The sequence below is a fragment of the Pseudorca crassidens genome, chromosome 5 (assembly GCF_039906515.1).
Source record: "Pseudorca crassidens isolate mPseCra1 chromosome 5, mPseCra1.hap1, whole genome shotgun sequence".
In the NCBI taxonomy this organism is placed as follows: domain Eukaryota; kingdom Metazoa; phylum Chordata; class Mammalia; order Artiodactyla; family Delphinidae; genus Pseudorca; species Pseudorca crassidens.
The window spans coordinates 121,770,117-121,790,304 of record NC_090300.1 but is presented as its reverse complement, the minus strand read 5'-3'; the positions used below and the strand labels follow the sequence as shown (position 1 = coordinate 121,790,304).

Below are 20,188 nucleotides of genomic sequence, written 5' to 3'. Positions count from 1 at the left end.
AAATCCTAAAGCTAATTAGAATATCCCTATTAAATAAAACTTTGACCAAAATATTAATAAAATAGAGCTACTGATCAAAACAGTTTTCTATTTCAGTAACCAAAGTAAATTATCTTAAAAGTACACAATCACTAGGACTTTAATAATTTGTATCCAAGTATTAACATTACTTTTTACTTTTGTGTGATAACTTTTAAGATTTTGATAAGTGTAAGAATGATGGCATTGTGTACTGTCCAACGAACAGAGCCGCACTGTCCAACAGAACTTCCTGCAATAATGGAAGTGGTGTATCTGTGCTGGCCAAAACAGTAGCCACTAGTCACGCGTAACTACTGAACATTCAAAATGTGGCTAGTATGATTGAGAAACCGAATTCTTAGCTTTAAAAATTTTAATTAATTTATATTTAAATTTTTGCATGTGGCTGGTGGCCACCATGTTGGACAGCATAGCTCTAGAAGTAATGTTGCATGTTGGCATTTAAAAAAAACAACATTATTACCTCAAGTGGAGGTTTCTTATACTTTACACAATAAAAAAGAAAAGGAAAAAAAAGAAAGAAATCAATATCCCTTTTACTTGGCAGCAGTATTACAGTGTATTTTAAATATAGCACATAAAAAAATCCTTAGTCAAGTAAATTAATGTTAAAGGATACGAATTGAGAAATACGTGTATAATAAGTAAATACACATTAATGAATAATCTATAATGGTCAATAAATCAATATGTATCCTTTTCTTCTCGGTAACAATGATTGCAATTTAAAAAGCAGAAATTCCTTTAAAACCATCTGTAATTTGTATGAGAAGTAATCTAAAATATTTACAGTCGCAGTATTTAGAAGACAAGTGATTAGTTTTCTACAGCTATATTTTTTATAGTACCTCGAAGTTCAGAGAAAGAGACAGATTAGAAACACTATCTCTAATTTGAAGTCAAGATTAAACTCAGAAAGAACAGGAAAAAGGCTAGTGACTGGAAGGTAGATGTTGAAGAATACAAAGAATTCCATTTGCTGGGCTACCAGCTTCTTCGGTCCCCAGCAAACTTCTAGGCTTCAGTCTAATCCTATTCCATTCTAAGTTTCAATTGCAGTGTTTGAGAGCTGATAAAAACAATGACAATAATGCCAGCTTTACAGATTTAGCTTAAAATGGAAAATATATTGTATGTGGGGTATATGGGAACTCTTTGCATTAATTTTGCAATTTCTCTGTAAATCTAAGACTGTTCTAAAATAAAACATTTATTGAAAATATACACTGTGAAAAAAACCTTTTCTATAGATGAGGTCACATCTGAATAGAATACAAAAATTAAGCTCTCCTTTTCATGTGTGTACATCTTGCCTTACCTTTCTCTTTGAAAATTTTCTAGCCCAATTATGAGATACATGGTTGTTTCCCTGAATTTTCTATAATCCTGATGCCATTCCTGTAGGTGAAAGAAAATAGTAAAAGTATATATATATTAAAACTACAATGAAAACTGCTTATAAATACATTGTTTTGATAACTGTTTGAATTAACAGAAGCAAAGAGTTCATAATTAAAGATAAACTAGACCTAAATCAAGACTTTACTGTCTTACATACAAAACTATTTATCGGTATAATAATAAATGTAAAAATTATTAGACATTGATGAGAAATTAAACAACAATGACTCACTAGAAGAAAACAGAAATACAAAGGCAAGATAATCAGTCAGGTAGGTCATCTCTCTCTCTCAAAAATTCTTCATTGTAAAATTTTATTATTAAGATATCATTATAGAATATTTGGGGTGCATGTATCTTTTCAAATTAGTGTTTTCATTTTTTCCAGACATATACAGAGGAGTGAATTGCTGGATTATATTGATGGTTCTATTTTCATTTTTTTGAGGAACCTCCATACTGTTACCCATGGGGAGAGGGAAAGGAGGAGTGCGATAGGGGTACAGGATTACAAAATACAAACTACTATGTATAAAATAGATAAGCAGCAAGGATATATTGTATAGCACAGGGAATTATAGCTATTATCTTGTAATAACTTTTAATGGAGTATAATCTGTAAACATACTGAACCTATGCTGTACACCTGAAACTAATATAACGTAAAGCAAATACACTTAAATTTAAAAAGTATTATTATAGATCTACATCACATTGAAGGTAGAAGGTAAATGAAGCTAACTCCTCTAACAGGAAGCAAAGCTTGAAGACTGTTATTTGAAGCACAGTTTTAAGGAACTGAAAGAAAAAAAAAATGTTACATCATAATAAAATTATTTAACCTTTTAATTTTCCCAAATTTGTGTTAAATTTTAAATGTGGTTGCTGAATACTCTTTTCAGCTGAGCTATGGTGAAAAAGATAGATGCATTTCACATTTCAACAGCCTCTCCCTCCAAAACAACTCACAATTATTGGGCATGTAATGTGACTAAATGATTCAGAACTTACAACTTATAACTCTAGAAAATGACTTAAAAAAATAAAATCAAGATTTTTTTCTTAACTTACTTAATAAAAATTGATTCAAGGAAAATCATAACTAAAATTCAATATAGGACTAACCTAAAGGAGATAGTGATGATAGAAGTGTGAAAGCTTTTATATACATATTATTATAAGTAAATGAAAATAAGAAACATACAGGCCAGTTATTGACCAGCTACATTCTACTTGAATATGAATCATTTTAATTTTTAATTTTAAAAGGCATAATTTCCACACTATAAGTAGACCTTAATAACAAATAAAGGTAAAATTGTCCTGCAAGCATAAAGTTAACTTTTCTGGGGGAAGTATTCAAATTGCCACTCTATTGTCATTAGAATCACCTTAGAAGTTGTTAAGTAGGTAAACTTTTTCTTTAAAGGGTTAGACAATAAATGTTTCAGGCTTTGCAGGCCATGCAGTCTCTGTTGCAGTTACTCATCTCTGCGGTTGTAGTGTGAAAGTGCTGATATGCAATACCTAAACAAATGGCTTGTGTTCCAATAAAACTTTACTTAAAAAAGCAGGTGGTGAGCTGGATTTGGTCTGTGGGCAAGGTCTGCTGATGCGTGACTTAGAGCAAGACAAAGATATGTGGGATATACAGAATCCAAAAACATGTCATGTAAATACCTATAAGACTTAGTGGCTCTGCAGTTAGAAAAAATATGAGAAGTTTTCATAATAAAAATATGCTGAAGCCAATCTGATGAAGCATGCTTGTAGAGAGACTGTAGAATCAAATCACAAATAAAAAATCAAGTCCCGGGGCTCCCCTGGTGGCACAGTGGTTGAGGGTCCGCCTGCCGATGCAGGGGACGCGGGTTCGTGCCCCGGTCCGGGAGGATACCGCATGCCGCGGAGCGGCTGGGCCCCTGGGCCGTGGCCGACGGGCCTGCGCGTCCGGAGCCTGTGCTCCGCGGCGGGAGGGGCCGCAGCGGTGAGAGGTCCGCATACCGCAAAGAAAAAAAAAAAATCAAGTCCCATGTTACTTGAATCTTGGAGACAAGGGTAGAGTTAGCAACCAATTTGCCTGCCATCTCTGGCATGTATTGTGTGTCCATTTATTTGTGGCTGTGTTCCTAGATTTTCTATTCTGCTTTATTGCTCGAATTTACCTATTCTTATGCTAATATTATTATAAAGCATAAAGGTTAAGATAATTTGTATCGATTTCAAGTAAAAAAGCCTTCCTACCTCGTTCTTCTTCAAGAATGTCAGGACTAGAGTGAGATCTTTGCATTTCCATAAAAGTTTTGAATCAGCTTATTAAAGCTCCATAAAACAACTTGCTAGAAGTCTGACAGAAACTGCACAGTATCAATAAACCATTTTGGGGAAAACTGACATCTTTATAATACAAAGTTTCCCAAACACGATACGATACATATATCCATTTGTTTAGGTCTTCTTTATAACGTCTCCTAAAGTCATGCACAATTTTTGCTAAATTTGCCTCTAGGTACTCCACAGTTTGGGTACTACTAAAAATGCTGTTATTCTTTAGAATTTCTATCTGATTATTTGTTACTGGTATAAAGGAATAAAACTGATATTTGACATAAGACTTGTATGTTACAGAGCTCTCTTATTATCTTTATTTATCTCCAATAAATTTATCTGTAGATTTTGTATTTTCTAGGTATAAAATCTGCAAATAATGAAAACTTTGTTTCTTCTTTTGCAATCTCTTACTTTTTGCTTTATTTTTTGTTGCCTTACTGTCCTTGAATTACCAGTACAATGCTGAATAGAAGTGGTAATGGCATACATGCCTGTCTTTTTCTTGATCACAAAAGGAAAGCTTTCAATGTTCAGATTTCTTTATATTTGTTTTTGTTTTTCAAGACACTCTTTAGTAGATTAAAGTAGCTACCTTGTTTCTCCAAAGAAGATATACAGATTGCCAAGAAACACATGAAAGGATGTTTAACATCACTAACCCTTAGAGAAATGCAGATCAAAACTACAATGAGATATCACCTCACACCAGTCAGAACGGCCATCATCAAAAAATCTACAAACAATAAATGCTGGAGAGGGTGTGGAGAAAAGGGACCCCTCTTGCACTGCTGGTGGGAATGTAAATTGATACAGTCACTATGGAGAACAGTATGGAGGTTCCTTAAAAAACTAAAAATAGTACTATCATATGACCCAGCAATCCCACTACTGGGCATATACCCTGAGAAAACCGTAATTCAAAAAGAGTCATGTACCACAATGGTCATTGCAGCTCTATTTACAGTAGCCAGGACATGGAAGCAACTTAAGTATCCATCGACAGATGAATGGATAAAGAAGATGTGGCACATATATACCATGGAATATTACTCAGCCATAAAAGAAACGAAACTGTTATTCGTAGTGAGGTGGATGGACCTAGAATCTGTCATACAGAGTGAAATAAGTCAGAAAGAGAAAAACAAATACTGTATGCTAATACATCTATACGGAATCTAAAAAAAAAAAAGGTTCTGAAGAACCTAGGGGCAGGACAGGAATAAAGATGCAGACATAGAGAATGGACTTGAGGACATGGGGAGGGGGAAGGGTAAGCTGGGACGAAGTGAGAGAGTGGCATGGACATATATACACTACCAAATGTAAAACAGATAGCTAGTGGGAAGCAGCTGCATAGCACAGGGAGATCAGGTCGGTGCTTTGTGTCCACCTAGTGGGGTGGGATAGGGAGGGTGGGAGGGAGACACAAGAGGAAGGAGATATGGGGATATATGTATACATATAGCTGATTCACTTTGTGAATAGCAGAAACTAACACAACATTGTAAAGCAATTATACTCCAATAAAAATATTAAAAAAATACAACACAAAACAAAAAATAAGTGGAGAAAAATAAACGACGATTATATTATAAAAAAAATAACTGTTTTCTGTATCCTTCCTTGTATCTGTTAATGTAGTGAATTACACTAATTGTTTAAGGGAATATAAAGTAATTAAGTTTGTAAATGAGAGCAGTCATTAATCAAAGGCACTCATGAAAGCAAGTTAAAATTTACCAAGTTTATAAGTTTTTGAAAAGACAACGTATAAAGTTAAATTTAAAAGCTTGAAAAAATACTAGGTGTTTGAATTGGTAACTTAAAAAAATATTAGTTTTAAAGCCAAACTTAACACAAAGAGAATATTTTGCACAAAAATTACCACAGGCATGATACGACTACTCATGTGTGTGCTCGAGATCTCTCACACAACACTGTCCAATAATGACAAATATATATGGCATACAATGATTAAAACGAATTTCTAACTTCCCCCCAAAATATCTGATGAAGCAAAGAAAAAATATAGCATGGCTTCACTGTAGTACAGTATTTAAGAACATAGGTTCTGTTAACAAAGTTGTGACGTGAAGCTATGAGAACTTTAGGCAAGTTACTTCAACACTCTATGTCAAATTTTCTCACGTGCTTATTAGCTGTACTGAAATGAAAGATTACTGAATTAAACAATTCCTCAATCTACAGTTCAACCTCTCAAAAGGCACATTACCTCATACTCCTCCAAGTTTACTTCTTCAGGTTTTATCATTTCAATTTTGGCTTGAGCAACTTTCATTATGTTGTGACACCTTCAAATAAAAGAAATGTATTTCTAAATCAAAAGCAAACTCCATAAAGACTGAAAAACATGTGTTATATAAAACTAGACTACCCAACACATATGAAAATGAAATCCACTATCACTGAGTAATATTTTTTTGAGGAAACAACTTTCAAATACTTAAGTGAAAAATGTGTTTTTTGGACAATACCAGATAGTTACAAAATATATAAAGAAGACAGAAGCAATAATTCTAATTCAAATTTACCATGTTATATTTATTGATACATATGGCTTTTAAATTATATTCTATTAATAAAGATGGAATATGTAAAAAAAATTTTAAAATTTATAATGTATTATTAAGTAAGCTCCAGAGACATGAAATCTTATTTTCCTCCAAATGGTATTATTCATAAATAGTAAAAAGGAATCCAAAATGTGCCTATCATTTCAGGTAGGAATGGAAACATTTCAATAGATTTTATGATCAGAACCATTGCTAAAGAAATCCGCCCAAAATATATTTCGTTATCACACACATTTTACTCTGGATTTCAAGCACAAGAGAAATCAGATTTCTTAAAACAAACTATTTTTAGTTGCCAGGGCAAATAACTGCAAAAGACTGAAAAATCAACGTGAGTACTCCATAAGTATCTTCCCCAAATTCAATAGCATATACTCATTGGAACATAGTATACTGACAGTCCAGATAATGAGGGTTATAGCTTCTGAGCTCTTCACAGTTATATGTAACAAAATAAGTGATGCCAACCTTACTACTAATAAAAATATTAATAGCCAATACTCACTGAGCATTTACTGTCTACCAGATAATGCTCAAAACCATTCACCTGTATTATTTCACTTAATCCTAAATTTCACAGCAGACACATGGTCAGGCAGAAATTAAACCTGGATGCTTTGTTTTCCCTCATACTCTTCTCTACTCACGTATTTTTAATTCACTATTTTTGAGACATTCATGAAAGGATAATCATTTACTTCAGAATTTAAATGTGTTTACAATGAACTCCAAGATAGTATAAATGTTTCTGTATTCTAAAATAACTTTTCAGTACTTTGGATCTTTACCTAAGGCCTAAATTGTTTTAAATAGTATTCATTCTAATTAGATTAAATTTAAATTTTTAACATTAGTAAATAGTTTTATAGGAGTTTCTAAGAGAAAACAGTTTTTGGTAAACCAAAATTAATTTAACCATTCTAAGCCTTCTCTTTATGTCAGGAGATGTTTAATTACTTTACTTGTACATATAATTACTTTTCTCCAGTGGTTCTCACACAAGGGTGATTTTGCTCCCTCAGGGGATATCTGGCAGTATTTGGAGACCGTATGGGTTGTCACCAGTTGGAGAGTACTACTGGCATTTAGTGGGTAGAGGCCAGGAATATTACTAAATATCCTACAAATTACAGGACAGCCCCCTCAAAAACAAAAAATTATTTGGCCCCAAATATCCATAGTGGAGAGGTTGAGAAATTCAAATATTAAGTCCCCAAAGGGCAGTGATAATTATATTATACTCTTCTGTGTATCTTTACATTGCCTAGCTCAGTACCTTAGTTCACAATTAAAATGTACTAAAGCGATCTAAATTATTTTTACTTCAAACTTTTAAAGGTCATGATTATAAATCTCAAATAAATTACAAAGCAATTGTTCACATTAAGTGAAGTCAAACTTTGTACTGCATTTATTGAAATATGTCTGTGTATGTGTAAAATAAACATTCAAAAATTGCACTGGGAACTATAAAAAAGACAAGGACAATTTGAGCATACGAATAAGATATTAAACATTTTCAAATTACCTTTCATCAAAACTCAAATTTCTATCTCCAAATTGTTCTAGCAATGTTTTCTCAATGATTTTCTTTGGAGCCTGATTCTGGATAAAGTAGACTACTACATGATGTAATCGATAGTCTGTTTCTGGTGGGGTATCTTCTTGGGCCAATTTAACCAACCTTGAATATTCCAACTTAATTGCCTAGAAAATACAAGACAATGTCAATCTTGGTTAATTATAATAATTAAAATCTTTCAATATTATAACTTAATTATCCTTACAGTGAAATATGCTTTTTTCCTTTTAAAATATTACAAATAAGGAGGTAGTACATCTAAGAATATTGTCCCATGTTGCATAGTTTAAATACATCTAAGCTTACCAGGTGAGTAACTTCGTAAAACTTATCAGAGCCTGGTCAAAGTCTATTCAGAGGCATAAGACAGAGATACTAGGTATATCACCTAACCTACGCTCAGTTTGATGTACCCCTCTAATGTTTCAAATTCTAGGGCTGAACTGCAGTTCCCTAGAATACCCATATCTGAAAGAAAATGGCTGGCTCTTAAATGCATAACATCACCACAATTAACTTCAATTGCAGAGCTGACAAATAAGGGATGAAAAGCAAGTTTTTTATTTACCATAAAATAAATTTTTCATTGTTTCACAAATATTTGAATTTTATCAGTGTAATGATAATTAATGCATAATATCACTATTACTACCTTGATACGTGAGCTTACTTTTTCTTTACAAACACCTTAGAATTCATATTATAATGGGAAACAATAAATACTAATGCATGTTCCCACACATAAGCAAATGATTTGAAAAATATCTGCTCATAAAGAAATATGTGTACAGTTATATATAAAATACTACTATAAATAAGAAGCCCATATAGTTAAACATAACACTTTAAAAATATTCATTTATATTAGACACATCTAAATTCTAACTCTGCTAACCATAAAACATTTGGGGCTATATGCAAAATATATTTTACAAAAAGTCCATTCTACTGGAAAGGGTTTTTCTCTTTTCTTTTAAATGCATGCCTTTCTTAAGCAATTCTTGGCCATCCAGAAACTACCACCTATTGGGCTGTATTTTATAGAATTGAGAAAACGTAACTGAAAAACAGTAAATGAAATATTCTAGTTATATATTCTTAGGGGAGCTAATAAGTCCTTTCTATTGATATATAGCTTAGCATTATAAATAGAGTAAGATAATTACTCTATGGCTAAAATAAATTATTCCAATTTTATTTTCAATATACATGTCATTCTAAAGTGTTACTGCTGTGGTTAAAAACAGCCATGAAAATTAACTATATTTAGTCATGTAAGACTATCATGGCTCACTTTACTGCATGTTTTGCTTATAAACTCTTTAATCTTCCCAATTTGAGATTAAAAATTTTTCCAATTTGAAACAAAGGCACATGATCATTTAATAACTGAACTATACGGAATTTGAGAATAAGTATAAAAGAAAAACAATAAATAACTGTTCTTCCTTATTATGGCCCTTAGACAATGATTGCCATAGGCTATTAGAAGGTTTTTGGATATTTAAATATTTCAGATGTCATCCTTTCGGCCTAAATTAGTATGACCAGAATAAAATAAATTTGTCTCTTAAATAATATTATAGGTTTAGACATAAGGAATTACAACACTAAATGATTATCCATTCCCCCCCGCCACCTTCAAAACACAGGTTGTGATGTTTTTTATAAATAGTAAATAGATTTCTATTAGAGCTAGAATATACATCGCCTTTAACTCTACGATTATGTTTATCTCTTGATTTTTCTCTATTTAAGATTCTCCCAATTTTAATGAGTAAATGCCAAAGTTATAATCTATAGGTGTTTTATTAAACCAGTAGAGGTAGAAAGGTACTTCTAAATATCTAGGAGCAATTTTTCAACCACAAAATACCACATTTTATCAGCATAAATTAATTTATCAACTATTTTTTTTTTTTAATGAACTTCCTTCACAAGAAGTTTTCTGACTTCTACAGTATACTGCAACCATACATATTCCGTCAGATTTTCAACAAGGTGTTCCACACTGGTATATTTAGGAGAGCTGTACACAATCTACCGTTAACATTTAACATGGTCCTACTAATCAGGCTCAGTGTTAACCTATTTAGCTTTATTTCCTGTTACTCTTCTACCCAGATCAGGTTCGACTCCCCACAAATGCACACGTCTTTGCTCCTTAAGTTCTCTACATGCATGATGTCCTTGATCATTCCCCATCTAGCCACACATGACTCATTCAATGAGACTAGTTAAAGTCTCTCTCTTTTGAAATCTTCTTCCAAACGATTTCTACTTAGACTTTTTTCTACTTTTCTAAATCATACAATAAAACATATTCTAAATTTATAACTTCTTACAGACTATTTTGATGTAAGTATATGTATACACTAGAAAATGTCAAAAATACAAACATACAGTATACTCTGGAGGCAGTAAGATCTAAGGGAAAATCAGCTGGAGTAAAATTCAGAAAGCTAGGTATATCATTTTATTTTTAAAATTGTTTATTTTAAAAACTGATAGTGTACTACGAGATGAAGAAAAACTACTTCAAATTCCAGAGGGTCAGAATCATATAGGTTATATTCTCTGAGCACAATGTAATATAAATAGGAATTAAAAATAAAGATAATTCCCAAACTAAACACTTAGGAATTTTAAAATACTGTTCTAAATTATTCTTGGACCAAAGGAATCAAAATTATATTAATACTGGGAATATGAGATCTCAAAACCTAAAGGACACAGCCAGATTGGTAAAGGAAAATTCCAGCTTAAGCAATACAGAATAGCATTTACTTCAAGAAGCTAGAAAAAGAAAATAAACCAAAATAAAGTAGAAGAAATAAAATAATGTGGCAATTAGATAAAGACCACCAAAGGCTTTTTCTTTCCAAAAAGCTGAATGGAAGACCAAAAAATGGAGAAATCAACACCAGAAATAAGGAAGGTGATAATACCAAAAATACAGGAAAAAGTTTTAAAATCTATAAAATAATAATACATAACTTTATACCAATAAACTATAACATCTTCATTAAACAGATGATCATCTAGGAAACTCTAAGTTATCAGAATTACTTTAAGAGGCAGAAAAACTGAAGAGATGCAGAAAAAATATAGATAACTGAAAAGGCTGCCTAAGATCTATGCCCAATAAAGAAATTAGGCCCATTCTGTTTCAGAGCTGTGCTGTCATGTCAGATCTTCAAAGACAAGATGATTCCTGTATCTAAACTGCTCTGAACCTGAAAAAGGGGAAAGCCTCCTTAATGATTATATAAAACTAGTATAATCTGATATCAAAAATTGACAAATATTTTTTAAAAAAGGAAGTATAGATCAATTTTGTCAGTAAACATAGATGCCAAGACCCACATCTTAGGGGAGCTTGTGTACATAAAGAATATATAGGAACAGATAGTGTTTACAATGATTAAAAAAAAAGACAGACGAATGCTAAGATCCTTACTTTGCAAGGATTAAGGAGAAATCTGTTCAGCATCTCAAATACATGCATTAAAAAATTATCTAAATTCCAATACCAGCCAGTTTAAAAGACAACTCTTAACTGTAAATTTAAGAAAGTGCTTTTAAATTTATGAGAGGATCTGTAAAAAACCAATACTACACATTCTATTTAATAATAAAACACTAGAAACATTCACATTACACTCAGGAACTAAACAAAGGAGTTTACTACCATTATTTTGTTATTTATATTCTGAAAAGGCTGGTCAACATAATAAAACCAGAAATAAGAAATAAGTATAATGGAAATTATCCCAATAATGAGATAGTTATTGGGAGGCAGTTTACTGAAATAATCAAAAGAATCAACCAAAAAATTATTAGAAAATACAAAGGGTTCAATAAAATAATGGATACAATATAAATACATAAAAGTAATTAGTTTTTCCACTACCTACCCTACCAATAATTTGGTATTAAAAGTGAGGATAAACAACTCAATTCACAGAAATAATTTTTATATATCTAAGATTAGATTAAAAAGGAAGGTATAAGACCATTATGAAGTAAAATTATAAAACCTTACTTAAGGACATAAGAGAGGACCAAAAAACTGAAGATTCATATCATGTTCCTTTCTGAGAAGACTAAAAATACTGAAAAATATAATTATCCACCTCACTGTAACTTAATATAATGCAAGTACAATCAAATTCTGAAAGGATTTAAGGAGACAAGTTGCAGTTGGTTAAAAATTATCAAAAAAGAAAAAATGAAACTTGCCAAACTTTCCATTTATAAAAGAAAAAAAATTAAGAGGTGTTTCTACTACAAAATACATTACAAATAAATGGTCCATAATGTAAATAAGTGTAATGTTCAAAAACAGAAAAATGATCAATGGAACAGAGAGACCCAAAGAGATCCATTTATAAATGGGATTTAATATACAATACAGTATTTTAAGTCAGTGTGCAAAGAATGCATTAGTCAAAGTGTTATTAGTCATGATACGTTTGGACTTTTTGGATATTTCTCTATTTGGAGAAAACTGAAATCTCATATCTGGGAATCAAACAATAAAAATCATTAAAGTAACAATTAAAGATTTGCATAATTTTAGAAGTGATCATATAGTCTCAAATCCATTAAGGAAATATTGCTATATTTTATAAGATTAAAAATATCATGTACAGTTAAGACACCAAAAACAAATTTAAAGATAAATGACAAACCACAAAATACAATTTTCAAATTATAGATGAATCAAAATTCTTAGCAGATCAGATGCTCATTTAAGTTAAAAAAAAGAAAAAAACAAAGAAAGTGTGCAAAAAATGGACAGGCAGTTAACATAAGAAATACCAACTGCCAAAAAATTTACAGAAAGATACTTAGCCTAACTAAAGATCAAAGATACATAAAATAATGGGATTACCCTTTTTATATCATTTTGTCAGCTAAGCATCAATGACAGTACATTGGAAATTCTACTACGCTATGTTCACAAGAGTTTTCAAATGATATATGTACAAGAATGTTCACAAAAATACTGGAAATGACCTAAACCAGCAACAAAAATGGTAATGATGAATTTAATAAAAGTTACAATTTGTGAGTGTTCTTTATGTGACACTGACACTTTATGTGATAGACACTGTCCAATGATGTCTACATGGATTATCTCATTTAATTCTCAAGATAACTTCTCATTTATAAATAAAAAACAATGGCCATGATAATGTCAGTAAATTGCCTAAGATCACACAATTATTAAGTGATAAAGCTAGAATTTAAACCCAGGCATCTGAACATAGAGCCTTTGCTAGTAACAGCTCGCCTGGGACAGAACTTTCTAACCTAGGCCACGAATAAGCTGTAAGAATTCTGAGATACTAATCCCATCAGCCTTTATGGTGGCCAGATCCATCACTAGATCCATCCATGTTTGTCATAACAAGGAAAAAACTGGAATGCCCTGCTCTAAAAAAATGTTTAAATAAATTTTGGTAAGCTCAACAAGAAATAAAATGTACTTATGAAAAACAATAAATCTACAAATCATGACATGAATAATCATCCACCACATTACATGAAAAAAAAAAAAACTAGAAAAAGATAGAGCATACTTCTATTTTTATTTAAATTATAATGTATAGATGAGTACTGAATATCAGTCTCATTTATCTACCTAAGAGCATATACAAGAAATAATCAATAGAAGCTAACTGTGGAGTGAAAATTAAAAAGTGAGAGAGAAATGTTTTCATTCTATGTTTTGGTATATGTATATTTTATTAGTTTAAACATCGCTTTCTCTAAGAAGCCCTCTAGATAACAGCTCTGTTTTTCCATTATAAGGTCTCTTTCCACAAAATGCTCCTTTAACATACTAATTATGACTCTAATTAGTGTTTGCTTCCCCCTAGAAAATAAGTTTCATTAAGGCAGGAACTCAGTCCATCATTTCCCCAGCTATATTCATTGGATTTAGTACAGTACCTTGATATAAGCAGGTAATACCTTTTGAATATGCCCATCAGCAGAATGGAAAAAAAATAGTGTAGTCATACAACAGAATACCATAAGAGAATGAACAAATTCTAACTATATCCAATAATATATATGAAGCTCCAAACATGTTCCTCAGTAAAAGCAGCCAGACACAAAAGTACCTATAGTAAAAGATTCTAGGTATATAAAGTTCAACAAGAAAACTTACATTGTTAGAAGTTCAGATAACATCTACTTTTGGATAGGGGGAAAGTGTAGTTCATAGAAAGAAGAAACAAAGGTAATTTCTGGAATACTATAATGTTCTATTTCTTGGCCTGGTTGATAGTTACATGAATATGTGCACTCTGTGATAATTCACAGAGCTGTAAACTCAAGAACTGTGTTCTTTTCAGCATGTTTTACATCTTAATAAAAATATTTTTATAACTACTGAATAAACAGAGGGGTAATGATAATAGGCATTTTTAAAGTAAAAAACAAACTAATAAAGTTATGTCAACTGGGAACAATTGTTATGAAGCAATGAAATAACCAGTAAGGAAAAAAAGTTTCATAATATAGAAGTGTTACTGCTTCATTAAAATCCTAAGGGCACTTTAATAGGTACAGACAAAAAAAAAAAGAAAAGTACAAAAAAGAAATTTTAATGTCTTTGAAAGTAAATGAAAAAAGTTATACTAATCTCATGATTATAATTATGATGTGACCCTCCCACTCCCACCCCTGTACATATACATACAGGCAACTAGTACTTTGAGAATATTATTCCTTTGTTTCCTTCTGGCTTTTATTTTTTGCTCATCACAGTAGCCTTGTACTGACTTTCCCTGGATTTTGTTTTTACATGACAGAAACTTCTGCCTTTAAGCCACTATGATTTGGGGACTTTCTGTTAACAGTGAAAACTAATCTTAATAAATAGAGTCACAACTTGGGAAAAGGACTTAGGTAAATGTCTTTTCTCATTTGTTTTTCCAGATCTGCCTGCCTATTAACTCTTTAATATTCTGTGTACAGGGGCAGACTCCCATGTGGGAGGGCCTGTGGTTGAAATAGGAACTGTGACTGACTGGGTTGGTAACCCTTCCTAATTTAAAAGTTAATTCTTAGCAAATCCACTTACCCAGCTAGATGTAAGTTTCATTTCCCAACTTATCTTTTTATCAGTAACAAAGAGAACATTTTCATCACATGGTTTTACTACTAGCAAACATACATAACATTTTAAAAATTGTTCTGATAATAATGCATAAGGAAATCCATATACAGAAGTACTTAAACATGCAGAGTTGAAAAACTTCTCACAGCCAAAAAGCTAATATAAAATAAACCCAACAAAGTTTTTTTGGGTAATGTGACAGGATAGAAGAAAAAAAAAACAAAACTCTTTCCCTCAACTTTTAATAAACTAAGCATTAAAAAGGAAGAAAATTAAAACTATATTATATCTGATTTAGGGAACATAGGAAGACAAAAGGAATCATATGTTAGATTCTGTGCTATGTATATATTTAGTGATTTAAATACTGAACGTCGATAATGATTAGAGTCAATTGCCAAGAACATATGGAACAATCAAAAGGTCAACTGCTGTAAAAGGAACCAAAAGTCTGTCAAAAGACCTATAACCAAAAAAGGGGCTAAGCTCATATGGTTTTACGAGTGAATTCTAGCTTACTCTTATGGAACAGTTAACTCCTATGTAAACTACACTAGAGTTAAAGAAAAACAGGAGAGCTCAAATCCATTTACTAAATGAATTTAGTAAATGAACTTAATAAGCATGACATCAAACCTGAGGAAGACAGCCCCCAAATAAAAACTTACAGCAATTTTTTTATTAATATAGAATGCAGAAAGCCCAAATAAAATGCTACTGAGTTAAATGTAAATAGGGTATTTTTAAATTCATGAAATAAAAATTTATTAAGAAAAGTGTTTTAAGAAAATATTCCAGAAAATTTATAATACCTTAGGTTGAAGAAGACTTTTTGTATAGCAGTGAAACTCCAGAATCCAGAAAGGAGAAGAAAGACAGTATAGATATCACAGTATTTTTAAAACTTCTTTATGGAAAAAGGTACCATAAACTAAATTCAAACAGAAATGGCAGACTGGGAAAAAATATAGGACGTACATCCACAGAGAGAGTAATATGTACATCTATACCACAGAATACTAAATGCAGGTGGTGTAGATAATGTGGTAGATATATTGTCTTAACTTTAAGAATACCCACAATATATTTCTGAGTGATATAAGTTACAAAATAATATGAAGAGTAAAAGTTAAAAAATTTCTCTATATATGCATGTTTTTAAAAACAAAAGGAAAAAACCAGAAAGGTTATACAAATGTTAGAAGTGGTTACAACAGGGCAGAAGCAGACTGTTGTTATTAGTTTTACTTAAGACACCTCTATATTACTGAATGATTGCATTTGTATACGTTATTTTTGTTATTTATATGACAAATTTTCTCCAATTTTATATTATCAGCTAGAACTTTCCAAATGCTAATCATTTACCTATACCAAAAGTATACATTAATTATAAACTGATAATGTTCACCTACGTATTCCTCAATTACAGATAGATGAAAATATACACAAATATAAACTTCAGAGATTTTGTGCTGCTTCAAAATCAGAGGGTATATTTAAAAAGACAAATATATGAGATATAGAAAATACACAAAGGATAAGATGCAAAGGGCATCCCCAAAGTGATGATGAAAGGAGATCTCAAGACATCAGTTATATACCAGGAATAAAGGAAAACCAATGCAAACTCCAGCAGGTCATAAAGCTCCAGAACAGAATTCCACAAGAAAATAAAGCTGACAAAGAACAGAGCAAAAAACTAAGCAAATAAAAAACAAAACAACCAATTCCAAGGAAAACGAAAGATGAGGGAAAAGAAGTAAAAGTAATAATATGTATGACTTAGTTCAACCCTGAGTAGCACACAAGAAATAATAATACAAGCTGAGAATTCTGAATTAATCAAATGACAAGATTCTTATACACATATTGCGTGTGTGTGTGTATGTTGATGGAGGGATGAAAACTGTATGTGCTGGTGCGTGTATATGGGGCAGGAGAATAAAGAGGGCTCATCATTCACGTCCCATGGTAGGGAATTCAACAGGAAATGTGTAAACTAAGAATCACAAAATCACAAGCACTCTACATAAAGATATAGAATTAATGCCAAAAGGATTTGATGAAATAACTGAAAGCTGTTACCAGAGCTGGGGGTGGGAGGGATATGATGTGACTACTGTTGTTTGTAGTATGTACAATTAGTTGGCTCTTTAAAATATATGCAGGTATTAATTTAATAAAAGTTAAGTTTCCAGTTCAACTGGAAAATAGATAAAGATACCCAACTTGACAAAGATGACAATGGTACTATCAATGACAGATAACTCTTCCATAAGAAACAGAAGAAAACTTTTGAACACACATATTTAGTGTTTTCTAAGAAAGAAATGTAGACTGCCTGGGAATAAGGATTAATTTTTAAACATAAAAGTTGTTTTTCTTTTCTTTCTTTTTTTTTGATAAGAGTAGTTTTCAACCTCTCTCATGGGATCTTAACAGAGTGAACAACTCATCTTGGGACCAGCCTGCCAGAACTTCAACAGTTTAGCACCTAAGTCCTATATCCCAGGAAACCCTTCAGTCCCAGGCATACCAGGATGATTGGTCACTCTAATTCTAACCAGTTCAAAAGTGTTTATTGATATAAGGCTACTAATCACAAGGCCTTTGTTTATACTATATACCAAAAGAAACACTGAAAATAAGCAGTTTCTTAAAGACTGCAGTGAATGGTGGTATAGAACATTAAGGGAAAATTTTAGATTTTAAATGTCAAGAAAGGGAACATGTAGCTTTGTTGAAGTGAACTATACCTCAATAAAGCTGTTTTTTTTTTTTTTTAAAATAACAAACACTAAAAGGGGCCTGAATTGGCTTTGGTTAACCTAAAGAAAGTGACAAACGAAACACAGTGTTTTCATCTTTCAAATATATAAGAACAAATAATAATGTAATCAAAACATTAGATCTGGTATTAGAGGGAATAAAGATTTAGTCATGGAATAATGCATCAGCTTGATGGCCTCAAGTCTTGAAATGACAAGGATATTAAAATTAATTATGGAGAAAACAAGAAATATAAGATAATAAATGAATGAATCATTTTAGAAACAACTAAATGAAGAAATCAATTTAGTATGAAATGATAATAAAAGTAAAGAAAAATATTATAATTTTGACTAACAATATTACCAGAGGAGAAAATAAACTATTACCACAAGTATTTACTCAGTTCCTATTTTTGCCCATCAATACCCTTTATTTGCTTCAAATACAATAAATTTCTGCTAACAAATCAGAGGTGTACTATTAGGATAGCTCAGGTAAATTGCTTTGTTTTTGTTTAATTATCTGACTTTAAAAAGAATAATCAGTCTTAGATTCATGCATAAAAGAAACCCCTAGAACATTATGTGGCCATGATTAGCCATGGATAGGAAGAGAGAAGGTATACAGGAAAACAAATTTAATTCAAGGAAATAAAACGTTTTAAGAAGTTTATTTAAAAAATAAATAAATAAAATGAAAACGTTCATTGTACCTTAAAGAACCCTGCTTCAGGGCCACACCTGTCATATACATTCCGGGATTTACCTATCGCCATGATAATACCTTGCATGTTCGGTGTCATCATGATCTGCCACAAGGGATTTAAAGTAAGAACTTTTGAATGGTTATCATAAAAAAAAAAAAAATCAAAAAACCAAAATAATTCCTTTACATGCAAGTTAAAAGTCCTTTGTTTTTACATGCATGTTAAAAGTCCTTTGTTTTTCACTATTTATAAATCAAACGTTGCACTTTTTTGTAGCAAATGTGATCTGATATGCATATAAGTATCTCGAAATCTTCCATACAGGGCCACAGTTAGCTGACATCGTGCCTTTGTGCGAAGTGCAAAAAGGCATACTGTCTGAACTGAAGAATTTTTTTAAAAGGCACCCCCTTCTTGACAGACAATTTAGAAAAATGTGCTGCTCTCTAAGAGAACCATTTAGAAAAAGCAACACTTTTTTTATTAAAAAAGATGCCTCTTCTTTAAGGCTCGGGGAACTGAGCATTAGCTCAATTCCAACTCCACTTCTGCCGGTTGGCCTGGCACCCCTGCCTGCACAACCATACAGTCTAAATATCTAAGCAGCAGCCCTGTACCCATATGACTTCTTTTTAAAAGTTACAAGGCACATGCACTGTTAAAGTATCACTCCAACGAATTAAAAAAAAACATATACACAAAACACAAAAAAAACTCTGCCAAGAGCATAAGCACTTGCACAAAAGGTAGTGTTAAATGATTAATCACAATTCTACTTTTTTAAATGCCAGAAGGCTCACCCTAAAACAAGCACTAAGATGCTTGATCAACAAATTAACATTTTTACTAAAAACATGCCAGTTTCCATAATCTGCAAGCACCAACATGGTAACAGTTAAACAGAAAAACGTACTGCTATTAAGTACTAAATATTTAAATATTTCTTTGTCTTCATAATAGTTTATTATGTACTATGCCATTTTATATAATGGACTTGGGCAACTGTGGACTTTCTTATCTGCTGGGGACAGGGAGGGTACTGGAACCAATCCACCGCGGATACCAAGGGATGACTGTATTCTTAAATGTTTGTATTTTAAAACATCTGCAAAGTGAAACAACTCAAGACACTAAGAAGCTATCATATTAGAGCAATAAAGAGACTGCATCCATTACCTCTGATTCACTGAACCTATTACCCATAGTATTTATTTTGGAGTACACACTGACAGTTGCAATATACCTAACATTAACTGCTTCAGAAAATCCTTCTGGCCAGTTCCTGACTCACAAACCTGCTTCTTATTCTCTTTACGGCCCATGCTTTCTTACAGTAGCACAGTAATAGTAATGTCTTTATGACACGTCTGATTTTGCTGATTAACTCATATAAGAGTTTAATCATAACCTTGAAGTAAATCTGAAAAAAACATTACTTGGAAAAAACTATTCAATATACATTCAATTCTCATCCATGCCAGTAAAAACTAACAAATGATAGAATCCAGGGTCTGTCTTTTCTGTTGTTACTATTCAGAAACAGCTTTACTGGCCCCCTCTCAAATACAGAAAAGATCAAAACTGAACAGTGTAAAGAAAAACGTGGTAAAGGGGAAAAAATA

The 20,188-nt window shown here is 31.8% G+C and overlaps 1 protein-coding gene across 2 annotated transcripts in view; it reads right to left on the bottom strand.

Moving 5' to 3' along the window:
• The window catches only part of USP25 (ubiquitin specific peptidase 25), a 138,968-nt gene that overhangs the window by 7,296 nt on the left and 111,484 nt on the right, over positions 1–20,188 (bottom strand). Inside the window, exons 20-23 of one of the 2 annotated variants that reach the window (XM_067739229.1) lie at positions 18,573–18,668; positions 7,897–8,075; positions 6,008–6,086; positions 1,361–1,440 (exon numbers count right to left, since the gene is read on the bottom strand). In XM_067739229.1, the coding sequence (XP_067595330.1) occupies positions 1,361–1,440; positions 6,008–6,086; positions 7,897–8,075; positions 18,573–18,668 (434 nt within the window). The remainder of the gene's footprint in view (positions 1–1,360; positions 1,441–6,007; positions 6,087–7,896; positions 8,076–18,572; positions 18,669–20,188) is intronic. The other variant, XM_067739230.1, reaches the window with a different exon arrangement.